Source organism: Megascapheus bottae, chromosome 10 (genome assembly GCF_031878675.1).
Source record: "Megascapheus bottae isolate mThoBot1 chromosome 10, mThoBot2.hap1, whole genome shotgun sequence".
Lineage (NCBI taxonomy): Eukaryota > Metazoa > Chordata > Mammalia > Rodentia > Geomyidae > Megascapheus > Megascapheus bottae.
The window spans coordinates 56,082,481-56,096,615 of NC_143518.1; the positions used below are offsets into that span (position 1 = coordinate 56,082,481).

General features: G+C 43.8%; 1 protein-coding gene across 1 annotated transcript; it reads left to right on the forward strand.

Moving 5' to 3' along the window:
* Nucleotides 1–1,211: 1,211 nt before the first annotated feature.
* Nucleotides 1,212–10,364, forward strand: Ppp1r15b (protein phosphatase 1 regulatory subunit 15B). The gene is made up of 2 exons (XM_090341365.1): nt 1,212–3,511; nt 7,528–10,364. Exons 1-2 carry the CDS (start codon nt 1,610–1,612, stop codon nt 7,747–7,749), a joined length of 2,124 nt encoding a protein of 707 aa, XP_090197491.1. The 5' UTR covers nt 1,212–1,609; the 3' UTR covers nt 7,750–10,364.
* Nucleotides 10,365–14,135: the final 3,771 nt, after the last annotated feature.

Genomic DNA, 14,135 nt, shown 5'->3' on the forward strand with positions numbered 1-14,135 from the left:
GGATTACATATTTTTAGCAGAAACAAGGAAATGAACTGAGATCAAACTATAAGAAAATAAAATACAGTAATGAAGATGACCAGTCCATTTCCCACCTTCCCCCCAAGAGGACAATGGTCCCCTAGGCTTCCTTCTTTGGGTGTTGTACTCTGCTTGGAAGCATAAGAAAGTCAACAGTTGTGAGACTGAGTCCCTTTCCCGCTTTGGAGCTTCAGTTAACTCCATAACGCTAGCTTTATGGACAACATCCGAGTTTCCATTCATGGGGAATACACATGCCAGTTGAACTTGAACTTAGATTCCAGCAAGGCTAAGCAGAAAGAATCCCTGCGGCAGAAGGAACAGGCATGTGTAGGTCAGCCACTGCAGAGACCGTATCTCCACCACACCTGACCGGCATTTATCCTGCACTGCCCAGATCACATTTAAGATCTCCGGGGGGGGGGGGGGGCTGGGAGTTTGGCCTACTGGTTAAAGTGCTTGTCTAGCATGCACAAAGACCCAGGTTCGATTCCTTGGTACCACAGACATAGAAAAAAAAGCCGAAAGTGGTGCTGAGGCTCAAATGGTAGAGCTCTAGCCTTGAGAAAGTCCAAGGGCAGTGCTCAGGCCCTGAGCTCAAGCCCAGGACTGGCTTGAATAAAAGATCTCAGGTTGAGGATCTACTTAGCATTCAACCCTCGGGGAAGCTCGGTAAGCGTAAGAAGTCCCAGAAAAGGACGAGGAAAATTCTCGTCTGCGTCGGCCCAGGACTCGCACTCAGAACCTGGGCGCAGTCGTTCTGCTCGAGGCTCGCTTCTTTTTTGTTGTTTAATTGGTGATACGAGCCTCAAGGGCCTTCCTGCCCAGGATGGCTTCGAACCCGGACCCTCAAGTCTCACCCTCCAGCATAGCTAAGATTACAGGAGCAGAATTCGGTGATCCGGGGAACGTTTCCCGGCCCCCAGGGTCTTGCCCTCAGCCCGGAGCGCAGAGGAGGGTGCGGTCTCCTGGACCACCACTGGGAACCGGCTGCGCATGCGCGATGCTAGAGCCCGGCTGATGCAACCTCCCGCGTGCGAGCGGCTCCACCGAGGGTAAGGAAGCCGGCTGGGACTTCGGGCGTGGCCAATCAGCGGCCCGGCGGAAGTGAGGAAAGTCCCGCCCCCCGAGGCTGCAAGTGACGTGGGGCGGCGCCGGGCTGCCGTGAGCGCCGGCCGTCCTCCGCCTGGTCCGTCAGCTCGCCGTGTCTTCCCTCCGCTCCGGGCCTGCGGCCATTTTGGGCTTCCCCAGCTTTCCGGCGTCGAGTTGTTCAGCGGGTTTGGGACTGTAGGTGTCTTCCGGAGCGTCGCCGCCTATGGTGGGGAGACTTCCCGCGGAGTAGACGCCCGCTTCCCCGCCAGGATGGAAGTCCCCTCGGCCGCCGCTGCCGCGGGCCGCTGTACTCCGGGGTCTGCCGTCCGCTCCCGCAGCCGCGGCCTGGTGTGGCTTCTCCGCGGACGCAAGGACCGGCCCGGAGCGCCGACCCCGCCGCTGGGCAACGCCGAGACCGTGTAGGCCTCCGCTGGATCCCGTGCGACCTCCGGCCGCCGAGCTGGGAACGACCCGAGAGACGGACAGGACCTCGGCGATGGAGCCCGGCACGGGCGGACCGCGCCGACGGCCCGCCCCGCGGGCGGCCGCCTGGTTCCGCCTGCCCTTCCTCTCGCGGCGATGTCAGGCCGGCTTTTCCAAGTTCTCCACCACTCCTGCCCCGGGGAACCCCGGGGACTCTCCGCCGCCTTCCTCTGCCCAGCCCGAGGCTCGCACCAGCCGCCCCTGGCTGAGACTGCTGTCCCAGCTCCTCGCACCGCTCCCCGGCCTGCTCCACAAGCTGCTCATCTGGAGCCAGCTGTTTGGCAGCATGATTCCCACCAGGTGGTTAGATTTTGCCGGAGGCTACAGTGCTCTGAGAGCCTTGAGGGGCCGGGAGGAGCCCGCCACTCCGTCGGCGCGGAAGTCTTCGACTTCGCTGCGTCGGGACCCTCCGGAGGATTCGGTGGCCTGCTCCCTGGGTTGGTCCGAGGAGGGGCTCCTTTGGCAGTGCCCATCCTCAGACCTAGAATTGGAACTTAAAGCCGAGGGAAGGCCTTTGGACTCGGCGGCACGCACTTCGTTCCTGGAGCAGCAGCTGTGGGGGGTAGAGCTGTTGCCCGGTAGCCTTCCAACCCGTCTGTTCTTTGGCCAAGAACTTGGCACTTGGCCCCCCGGGTCTCTAAACATTGAGCGCTTAGGCAATTTCAACGTGGTCTCTTATTTGCTGAACCGCTCCTATCTGAATTGCCTTCCCGACCTAGAGCTCGGCGATCAGAACAGCTTTGCAAGTGGCGAGCTCCGTGATTTTCGGACACTACCCTCAGAAGAAAGCAGCTGCTTTTCCGAGGACCGTGGTCGTCCCCAGCCGCTGCGAGCAGAGATCTGCGCAGCCTCTTGGCCGGAGTGCCAACCGCTTTCTAGAGAAGGCCTTCCCGAAATCCACCATCTTCGCATGAAACGGCTGGAATTCCTTCAGCAGGCTCACAAGGGCCAAGAGTTACCCACGCCTGACCAAGATAATGGCTACCACAGCTTGGAGGAGGAGCACAGCCTTCTCCGGCTGGATCTGAAACCCTGTGCAGAGAGCGCAACGCTGTCTGCTTCCTCCGCCAGAGTCATTCCTGGGACACCCAATGAGGAAAAAATAGAATTGTTGACTTCAGAGGTTCCACCTGTTCTGCAGAAGCCAGGCCTTTCGGAAAGCGAGGTACCCGTGGAAAAAGAGTGTGAAGAGGACCAAATTGGTGTAGTTGACTCCTCTGTTTTGGAGAATGACTTTCCCATTTCAGCCCGACCAGCCTGTAGTAACAAGCTGATAGATTACATTTTGGGAGGTGCATCCAGTGACCTGGAAACAAGTTCCGAGTCCGAAGGTGAGAGTTGGGATGAAGAAGCTGAGGATGATGGTTTTGACAGTGATGGCTCACTGTCAGGATCAGACCGTGAAGAAGGAAACGCTGAAGGACTCCACCTTTGGAACTCTTTCTACAGTGTCGATCCTTATAATCCCCAAAACTTTACAGCAACAATTCAGACTGCTGCCAGAACTGTTCCTGGAGACTCTTCTGACTCTGATTCGGAGGAAGATTTGCCTGGCAAGTCTGGTTTATGGAATTCTCCCTTTCCTGAAACTCCTGATGATTATTCTGCAGAGGAGGATGACTGGGAATCTAGTGCAGATGAGGCAGAGAGTCTTAAACTGTGGAACTCTTTCTGTAATTCTAACGACCCCTACAACCTTTTAAACTTTAAGGCTCCTTTTCAAACATCAGGGAAAAACTGGAAAGGCTGTTGTGACTCAATGAGCCCTCCTGAGTCCACAGCGGCAATTTCTGAGCGTCATACCTTTCTTTCTTGTAAGGTGGAACTCTTAGGGAGCCAAGAAAACGAATGCCCAAACTTGGTTCATCCTGATATTCTCTCTGGAGGAAGACACACGCATATCAAAAGAAAAAAGGTTTGTGTTTTTTTTAAACATCCCTGACAATTTTTTGATAGCTTTATGCATAATTGTGCATATAGTTGAGAAAGTATTCTTAAAATTCTTGTTTGGGTTGAGAAATGTTTGAATAACCATGCTCCAAGAGAAAGATTCCAGTAAATGTTACCAGAAAGTATTTTTTGGGTTGGTGGCTTTGGGGTTTGCCTACTATGAGCATCAACTTCTCACTTTTTTTTAATTGGACAGAAATTCTCAGGATTTCATTTTTCCATAGATTGTAAAGGTCCTATTCTAGCTAAGGAGTTTTACATTGGTTTATATATGACTTTTTGTTTGCAAGTATGTAGTTCTTAATGTGCATAGCAAATGTTATTCCTGTTCATTGAAACTAGAGAGGTATATACTACATCAAGGTTAGTGCTCTACCACTTGAGCTACAGTGCCACTTTAGGTTTTCTGGTGGTTAATTGGAACTAAGAATCTCAGACTTAAATGCCTCGGATGGCTTTGACCTGCCGTCCTCATATATCAGCCTCCTGAGTAGCTGGGATTACAGGCCTAAGCCACCAGCACTGGGCCAGTCTTTATAGAGGAAAAGTTACAAGTTATCAATGCCAGTTATGGTTACTGTAAATGAACAGTGGATGGTCATTTACTTGGTTTGATTGAGTAGTTGCTGCCTGTTTTTCTCTCTAGTCTAAAATCTTCTTGGAGTAGTTTACTATTTAAATGGCTGTGTTGTTACATTAACTTTAGTTTTGTGAATCTTTTGAATTGCTTTGTTTCTCCTTATGGTTTATTTAACTGATGTTATTAATTGGGAAGAAATCTCTTCCAAACACCTGACTATCTTGTAAAGCAAGTTTTTTTGTGTTTTCTTTTTCACTCCCTTTGGTTTGGTTTTCTTTTTTTCTTTTGCCAGTCCTGGGGCTTGCACTTGAAACTATGCTGCTTTTGCTCAAGACTAGCACTTTAGCACTAAGCCACATTCCCAGTCTCCCTCTGATTTTTTCAGACAGGGTCTCCTTGTGCATAGCCCAGGCTTGACAGGAACAGGAGATCCTTCTGTTAGCCTCTCCAGTACTGGAGTTACTGGCTTGCCACAACTATACCCTGCTGAGGGGGAGTTTTAGCTTCCTGTATGATCATTTGGAAAAAGAAAATAGTGAATTATTATTAACCTCGTTTTCTGCATCATGAGGAAGTTTCAAGTGGATACTAATCTGTTGGTCCAAATAGCCAGTTCAGTACTTTGGAACTATTCCTGGGGTAGAAAACATCTGTACCTAGTGGTGATTTTAGCTATATTAGCAGAATAAGTCATATTAAAAATTAAATATTAGAGCCGGCTGTGGTGGCTCACGCCTAGCTACTCAGGAGGCTGAGATCTGAGGATCCAGGTTCAAAGCCAGCACAGGCCCAAAAGGACCTGAGATCTCCAATTAACCTCTAGAAAATGAGAAGTGGGGCTTGGCTCAAGGGTAGGGCAATAGCCTTGAGCCCAGGCCCACGGGGTAGGAGCACAAGGACAGCACGGAGGCCTCGTTCAAGCCCCATGACCCACCAAAAAAAAAAAAAATTAAATATTAGTTCATAGGTTGTAAGTGACATTATAAAAGAGCTTCTGGTGCATCTTTTTGTTTATTTTTTGCCAGTCCTGGGGTTTGAACTCAAAACCTGGGCACTGACCCTGAGCTTCTTTTGCTCAAGGCTACCACTTGAGCCAGAGCACCATTTCCAGCTTTTTCCTGTGTATGTGGTGCAGAGGAATCAACCGAGGTCTTTGTGCATGCTAGGTAAGCACTTTACCACTAGGCTTGCTTCTTTTATAAGGAGCTCCAGACAGAATGACCTGAGTTGAGGCCAGACACCAATGGGGTGAGCACCTGGCATCTGCGATTCTCCTCATGAGTGCTTTGGTGTCAAGAGATGGGGGAGGCAGCTGGGTTTGGGAAGCTCACTTGTGGCTTTGTCCCACCATTTATCTAATGGGGACATGTGTTGTACAAGTACTGCAGCATTGTTTTCTATTTTTGACATGCTGGGGATTGAACTTAGAGCCTCTTGCATTCATTTTACCTCTGAGCTGTACCCCACCCCAGGCCCAGTTACTCCAAGTTGAATGAGCTAATAAAACTGACCCAGTCCAGTTTCTTGTCTCATTGAGTAAAATGATATGAGTGAAGAAGATGGGACACTGTTTTGACTTGATTAGAAACCTACAAAAGGATGTCTAAATAGGATAAAACTATAGGCCAGCTTGACTAACTGCCATCCTTTAGGTTTATGGGAATAATGGGAAATTCCTTAATTTTAGAAGCTTCTGCTCTGGGCATTTGAAATAATTTCTGTCCTGGGGAAACAATGCAGATTGTGGAGCCAGACAGACAAGATCCTGTTTATACCCCTTAGGTGCTGGGTGACCTGGACTTGCCTCATAGTATTGGTGTGAGGATTAAATGTAAAACAAGTGAGAAAACTCTGAGACAGCTTGCATGAGGTAAACATTACCTTAGTGACACAGTGACTGAGTAATGACTAGAATGCAATATCTAGTAAGGTATTACATACCTATTAATTGTCCTCAGGGGCATTCTTGGGCCTGATGTAAAGGCAAGGAAAGGAGTAGGCCTCGGTGGGATTAGCTGACGTAACTGTTAAACATACTTTAATTCAAGTTTTTATGAGTATCTTAGGGAATGTCCTTTAGTAAGAATTAAGTAGGATTGTTATACACTCTATGTCATGTATATTATGATATGGACAATTTTATGCACAGATTGAGCCTCCCTAATGTGCAAATCCAAACTCTGAAACTTTTTCATTTGCAGACAGGTTTTCATTTTGTTCACCAGGCTGACCTCAACACTTCCATGCTGGGATTAGATCCCCCACCTAATGATGAGGATTGGATCCAGGCTCTTTTATGTGCTAGGCAAAAGCTCTCCAATTGGGTTACTCATCTCTATCCCCCAAATCTCCCAATCTAAGTTTTTTTGAGCCACAGGGCCACTTTCAAATCTAAGCTTTTGAGTGCCAACATTAAACTCAACCTTTTATTTGAAGCATTTTGGATTTCACATTTTCACATTAGGGATATTGTAAAGCAAAGTGTATGAACATATTCCAAGATCCAAAAAACTCTGAAATCTGAAATGCTACTGGTCCTAAGCAATTCAAGTAAGGTATTATAAACCTGTGTTAGCATACTGATTGAAAGAAGGGGGTCTTTTTTTTCTTAACCTCCAAGTCTTTTGTAGTAACATCCAGAAAGATACTAATTTTGCTATAATTTGTTTACTAAGTAACTCTCTATAATGCGATTATAAAACTGTCAAAATCTCAACAACTGGCCAACACTGGAAAAGTGAAAACTTGAAAAATGAAAAATAAAATAATTTTGTTTAAACCTTTTTTATGATAAGAATATTGACTTCTACAGATGTAGTGGTTATTCTCTTTTGAGGAAATATTATAAAACTGTATTTCCCAAAAAATGAAAGAATAGCAGGAATTAATAACAGGAAAGCATCAGTTTTCCATCTGAATTCATTTTATTTGCCAGAGTTGGGAAGATTGTTTCATATATGTGTGTGTATATATACATATGAAACAAACATAAATATATATAACATACATGTGTATAATGAGTTTTAGATGGCTTTTAATTTATCCAGGTACCATCTGCTTAAAATTGTTTAAAAATAACTTTAGGACCGAGAGTTTGGCATAGGACCCGGATTCGATTCCTTGGTGCCACATACATAGAAAAAAGCCAGAAATGGTGCTGTGGCTCAAGTGGTAGAGCTCTAGCCTTGAGAAAGCCCAAGGATAGTGCTCAGGCCCTGAGTTCAAGCCCCAGGACTGGCAAAAAAAAAAATCAAAACAAAACAGAAAAACCTGTTTAACTTTAGATATACTTGGGAACAAAGATTCTTGAAATAAAGAATTGGTGTAAAGGACCAACTATTGGCCTCAATGTTAATTAGAAAATCCTAGAGGGTTACTAAAGTGAGTCTTTGTCTTTATAGGTAACCTTCCTTGAAGAAGTTACAGAGTATTACATAAGTGGTGATGAGGATCGCAAAGGACCATGGGAAGAATTTGCAAGAGATGGATGCAGGTTCCAGAAACGAATTCAAGAAACAGAAGTTGCTATTGGATATTGCTTGACATTTGAGCACAGAGAAAGAATGTTTAATAGACTCCAGGAAGTGTGCTATGAAGGACTTACTATTTTCAAACAATGTTAAGATGAGTTGACAACCTGTAGCCTTGGCATACACTACCTCTTAAGAGGTTAAACTCTCTCTCTCACTCATCTCCCCCTTCCCCCAAATATTGACTATTCTTTAAGAGATGTAAAATTGGTTCCAGTGACATTTTAAAATTTTTGCAACATATCCCGTTAGAATATCCAGGCTTGGTGTCAGCTTTCAATAATGAAGGATCTGCGATTTTCAGTCCTCCCCTTTTCACCCTTTTCAGTTTAGTTGGATGGTTTGAATGTTTGTTTGCTTGAGGTGAACAGGGAGACCTTTTGAATTGTAATTTTGCACTTTAAAACTTCTCGGGAAACTATTTATAGGACTTTAAAGCCCATTTTTAGTTCTCATTTAAACTATGTACTTTATCCAAAATTATGAGCCTCCTAATTTTTTCTAATCTGAAATTTTATGCTCTGTTTCCCCCTCCCCCATTTTATTGATTAGGTCCCTTTACCTTAAGCCTGAAAAATAATTAATAATCTTGTACGTGGTATACTAAAAGCGCATTACCTTGTGCCACTTTTTTCTTGTTTTAAAGGTGACTGAAAATGTGGTGAATTTTTTCCTACAAGTTCTACTTATAATGTTCCCAAAGACTGCCAGAAAAAAACCTGCCCTCACAGGAATCTCTGCAGCTTTGGGAAAACTCTGTCTGCCAAATTTTAGCATCTAATATATTTGATTTCTATGCAGACTGGTTTTTGGAGAGTTTGTGTTGCTGTAGTTCCAGTTGAATGTAGTTCTTTGCATCTTTCCACAGAGAGAAGTTGTAAAATACTAGAGAAAGTAATCACTGCATCATAGGTGTTTATTTTTCAACTTTAGAGGCAAAGGAGACGTCTCAAAATTTTGATTTTATAGTATAACTATCAACAGAAAATCAGTGTTATTCAACATCATGCCTCAGCACTGTCACTTTTAAAACTGGTCAGGGTGGCACTAAACTTGGAACCAAGCAGTTCTGAATTTTCTAGTGTGAAATGTAAAATAGAAGCTTCAGTCAATATCCAGGTTTATTGTGTTCTGCTATTTTAATAATAGAGAAGCAGTGGCAAGGCCCTTTAGTTTCAGAAAACAATGAACTAGATTTAACAACTTGCAAGTCTTAATACCTTTCATCCAAAGTTTACTATTGAATTGAAGTCTTTGCATTTATTGCTTATGTTTGTTTCATTTGGCTAGCTTTCTGTTGTGTACACTTGTGGGCTGAAGTAATATCAGCCTGCGCTGATGGTCAGTTTGTCTTCCACCACGGGAGGTGAGAAGATGACTTATTTTAAACTTACGTCAGTATGGGGATGAGTTTTTCAGAAGTGCTTGTAGGTTACTACCTCAGTTTATGATCTACCTGGTCATTATTTTATTCCCCGCTGGTTTGCTCTAGAGATGTGCCTCTGGTGTAGAGTATACATTCATTAGTACACACACATTGAGAGTGCAGCATATGGAAGTGGCCAAGTTATTAGAGAGACCTTGTGACTCCTGTCCTTCTATTTAGGCAGCCCCAGAGCCCTGTAAAGCACTGTGAAAATGGGTGCTTCTGGCCTGGGTCAGTTGGGAAGCAGGCATCATTCACTTAGGAAAAAGCCTTGTGACAGTGCGCAGGTGGTCTTTTAAAACCAAACAAACATACTAGATTATTTGAGATTTCAGTTATATTTTGTGTTTCTGGAATCTAGCACATCTGCGAATTTGAAAAGTGATGGGACATCTTTATACTTGTTGGACTTGGGAAAATGGTTCTTTTGAGTCTGCTCCCACTTTCAGAAAAGTAAAAACTTGGTTCATAATCTCCCATGTACTGCTCTCTCCTTTAGAAGTGATAGATTATGATGACAACAAAGGGACCATTTATAAATTAGACTGGACTAGAGCTCAAATGTGGGTTGCTTCTTTTGCACAAGGCCCTGAATTCAATCCCTAGTGCCACCAAATGAAAAAAGAATATTGCTTACAAAATTGCAATTTATACAGTGGTTTTCCTGACTACCAGGCTCAAAGTACTAAAAATTAGACTGAATTGAGCATGGTTGAACATGCCTGTAAACCCAGCATATGCAAGGCTGAAACAAGAGCATATTAAGTTTAAGGTCAGCCTGGCCTACATAACAGCTCTTAAGGTCAGATTGATAAGTATAAGACCTATCCAAAAATAATTTTTTTTTTGGGACTGAGGGAACAAACCAAAATTCTTGTCAATTTAATCCAGTTGCTATATGTTAAAAGTCCCGTAACCAATGTTAAGAATAAAATGCCTGTAAGTCTTTCGTGCACATTTTATACATTAAAGTCGTGTCATGGTGCTTTACGTGTGAATGTAGCATGAGAAGAGCTTTGTACAGACAGGTAGCATTCCTATTTCTCAGTGATGATATGTGATAACACCTCTTCCATCTAACTACAAGTCAAACCTATCAGATTTTATTTTTCTATAATTTATGGAAGGTGAAGTGTAGGCACTAGCAGACTTCTAATTGGCTTCTTCAGATCCAGTGATTTAAACATTACCAGTCTGTTGGAATTTTATTATTGAAATTCTATTTGTATATGTACCTGTTAACTAATCTGTAAATGGTAATAAATATATTTGCAGTCATTAAGTATTTGTGATTTTTGAGGGGGTGAGGGTGTAAGTGGTCGTGGGGCTTCAACTCTGGCCCTGAGCTGTTAAGTTCAAAGCTAGCACTCTACCACTTGAGCTAGGCGCCACTTCCAATTTTCTGGTGATTAATTGGAGATGAGTCTTACTGGCTTTCATGCTAAGCTTAGATCTCAGCCTCCTGAGTAGCAAGGATTATAGGCGTGAGGCACCAGCACCTGGCAGTGTTTTTGTTTTTAAGTTTTTATTTTTAAGAGTATTCTGACCTTGGTTTTAGAATTCCTGAGCAGGGTTTTCAGGGTAAAAATCCATATTGTAGAAGCACTGTGGATTGCTGAAAGGACTTTGATGGGTGAGTTAAGTTCAGCCTGTTGAGGGGAGGAGTGGTAAGAAGAGAGATACTGTGAATTGCAGCGAGCCACTCGTGGCCCATTCCTGTAAATGCAAACTATTCTGGAAACTTGAGGTCTGAGCATTTCAAAGCCAGCCAGGACAAGAGACTTATCCCATTTAACGACTGTGGCTCAAGTGGTAGAATGCCAGGCTTGAGAGAAAAAGCTAGGCTTGAGAGAAAAAGCTAACGGCATAAGTCCCTAAGTTCAAATCAGTATCAGTATAAAAACAAGAACAACTGCAAATCGCATTTTAGAAAAAGAATTTGCTTAAGAATGTGAGCATCTCTTAGAGCCAGTTTATTTCCGAAATTAGCTCCAGCTCTAGTTCTGCAAAGAAAACAGTACAATAAATAGAATATCCATAGAAGTAGTAAAATTCTTATGGTAGGGCTGGGGAATGTGGCTCCAATGATAGAGTGCTAGCTTGAACAAGAGACGCTCAGGGACAGTGCTCAGGCCTGGAATTTAAGCTCCAAGACTGGCAAAACAAATTCATAAGGGTTTAACAAATGCTCTTAAGCAACAGGAAAGTTTAGTGTATTCGTGATAACATGGTATTGCAAGTCATTTACCCCATTTGTGAAGTTGAGTCAATGTGACAATCACATCAGGGGGAAAAAACACTACTCTGAAGAAAAACTTGTCCTGTTTTTGTAGCAGTAAGCCTATTCATGAACTAAGGAATAAGAATAAGCTTTTGTAAGCCAAAGCATTTGGGTCTTCCTAGCTACTAAAGTTATTAAAATATTTTCTATTGGTGTTTGTTTACCAGTCCTGGGCTTGAGCTCAGGGCCTGAGCACTGTCCTTGGATTTTCTCAAGGCTAGAGCTTTACCACTTGAGCCTCAGCACCACTTCCGGCTTTTTTCTATGTATGTGATACTGAGGAATCGAACCGGGTCTTGGTGCATGCTAGGTAAGCACTCTACCACGAGGCTAAACTCCCGGCCTGAATTAATAAATTTCTTAAAGTCACCATGGTTGACGTTTCATCAACACAGTCTCCTATGTTTCACAATCACAGATGACACAGTTACATAGAACTTAAGGTCCTTAGAGAACAGATACAGTAAGCTCTAACTAAATTTGTAGAATGTAATTGCAGATTTGAGGGTGACTAGGGATACCACATCAATTAATTTGAGTGTCATTAATAAGGCACATGTTAATTTATGAATTTAATATGTGGGCAAATCAGCTGAGGCCTTTTCCAGAATTAATACACCAAGACATCAGCACAAGATTGGCATTGGGCTTCTACCAATGCTCTCTTGTTCCACCAGATGGCGTTACATGCCTCAGCAGAGTGCTTGATGGGCTGACCACTAGTTATCTCTGTTCATCTTCCATGTGTAAAACTGGAATCTGCCCTGCCCTGCCCAGCTTGGTCCATTATTGCACCACCTATTTATGGAAAATGTCCAGAATGGATGGCTGCTCCTTAGGAAAGAGTAGAAACATGTATTTGAACACAAGCAAAAGGCTCAAAGCTTCCTTGTCTAGGGAGAGGGAAGAGAAGAGGTGATTCAGAAAACAGAGGTGAGATCTAAGGGCTGATAAATGTTTGCTAAGTCTTTGTGTTAGAGTTTTCCTAGCTAGTGCTTTGTCTCACCTTTCTCTTTTTCAATTTCATTCCCAAGCTTGTCAGTCATTTTAACGGGAATAGGGAGCGGGAGCCTGAACTCCCAGCCCCTCATAGAACACCACCAGTCTGTCTAATGATGTACTATATATGTGCCCGGTTGCCTGGAGGAGAAAAACCTCTGAAGAACTGCTATGCTGGTTTTCCCCCTGAGGGGTAGTAGCCAAGACCCAGTAGATATCTAGGACTGCTTGTTGGTACATTGGTATTGGTGCCTAATGAGCTGTCCCCCGAGCCACTTGCAGAAGTACAGAATGGGAAGCCACTGTGTTTGCATATGATTTCCCTGTGCCTGCAGTGACAGGTGATTCTCGACCATCTCATTGGACTGCTCTCCCTTTCTTCAGTTTCTGCTTGGTTGTACTGAGTAGGGTGGGTTAGGGTTTCTTTTCCTACCTCTAAGAATTTACATAGAAGGGTTTTGCCTTTTTTTTTTTTTTTGCCAGTCCTGTGGCTAAAATTCAGGGCACTGTCCTTGGGCTTTCTCAAGGCTACCACTCTATCACTTAAGCCACAGCACCACTTCCAGCTTTTTCAAACCCAGGGCTTCATGCATGCTAGGCAAGCACTCTACCATTAGGCCATGCCCCCGCCCCCCCCTTTTTTTTCAGTTTTTTTAAAATTATTTTTTTCATATATTTTTTATTGTAATTAATAGAAGGGTTGCGTGATATTTGCCAGATAGATGGTGCATTAATTCCCATACATTGATACCCTTTCACCTGTCTTGGTCCCCATTTCCCTCCTCCCCACCCCCAATTTTTTTTTTAAGAAATTACTGTATTGATTTACAACAGAAATGTCTTGTTGGGAGGTCAAAGGGTGTAAGCAGGTGCATATTCTTGCAATTAATTTTCAGTAGGACAACTAGTTATAGTAACTGGTCTCAACATAGTCCCTGCCCCAACCCACTTGGGTCCTTTGGGAATATTTACCTCCCCTGGCCAGGGTTTCATCTTCCCTTTCTAAAGGCTTCCCTGATGAGACTCTATCCCTGTATCTGAAGGATTTGTCATCTTCTAATTATTACATCATCTTGTGCACCCCTCTCCTTTTTTGTGTGTGGGTCCTGGCACTCAAGGACTAGCTCAAGGCTAGTGCTCTGCCACTTGAGCCACAGCTCCACTTCCATCGTTTTCAGTGGTTAATTGGAGACAGGTGTCGGGGCCTTCCTTGCCCCAGTGACTTTGAACTAGGACCCCAGTTTCCCAAGTAGCTGGGATTATAGACATGAGCTACCAGTGCTAGCAATGCCCAGGCCTTTTTCTTTTCTTTTTTGTTGAGAAGGGGTCTGTGTGTCTGGAAGTTCTTATATACCCCAGAATGGCCTCAAGCCTCTGATCTTCTTACCTTAACCTCCCGAGTGCTAGGAGCACAAGCATGAGTCACCACACCCTGCTGCCTTTTCTAATTTCTGAAGGTGGAACTTAGACCACTCATCAAGACATTTCATTTCTTCTAATTAAATATCCAGTGCCATAAATCTCTCCAAAAGCAGTGCTAGAAGTTTCTCATATATATTTATACATTGTGTCTTCACTTTCATCCAGCTTAAGATATTTTCTAATTTCCTTTTTCTTTCTTCTCTGCCTCAGGGCTATTTAGAAGTATGATGTCCAATTTGCAGATATTTGACTTCTAATTTAATTTCATTGTGGTTAGAAAACACTTTAAACATTCTTTCAAGTTTATTGGAACTTGTTTCATGCCCTAGTGTATGACTCTGTAGCAGGTTC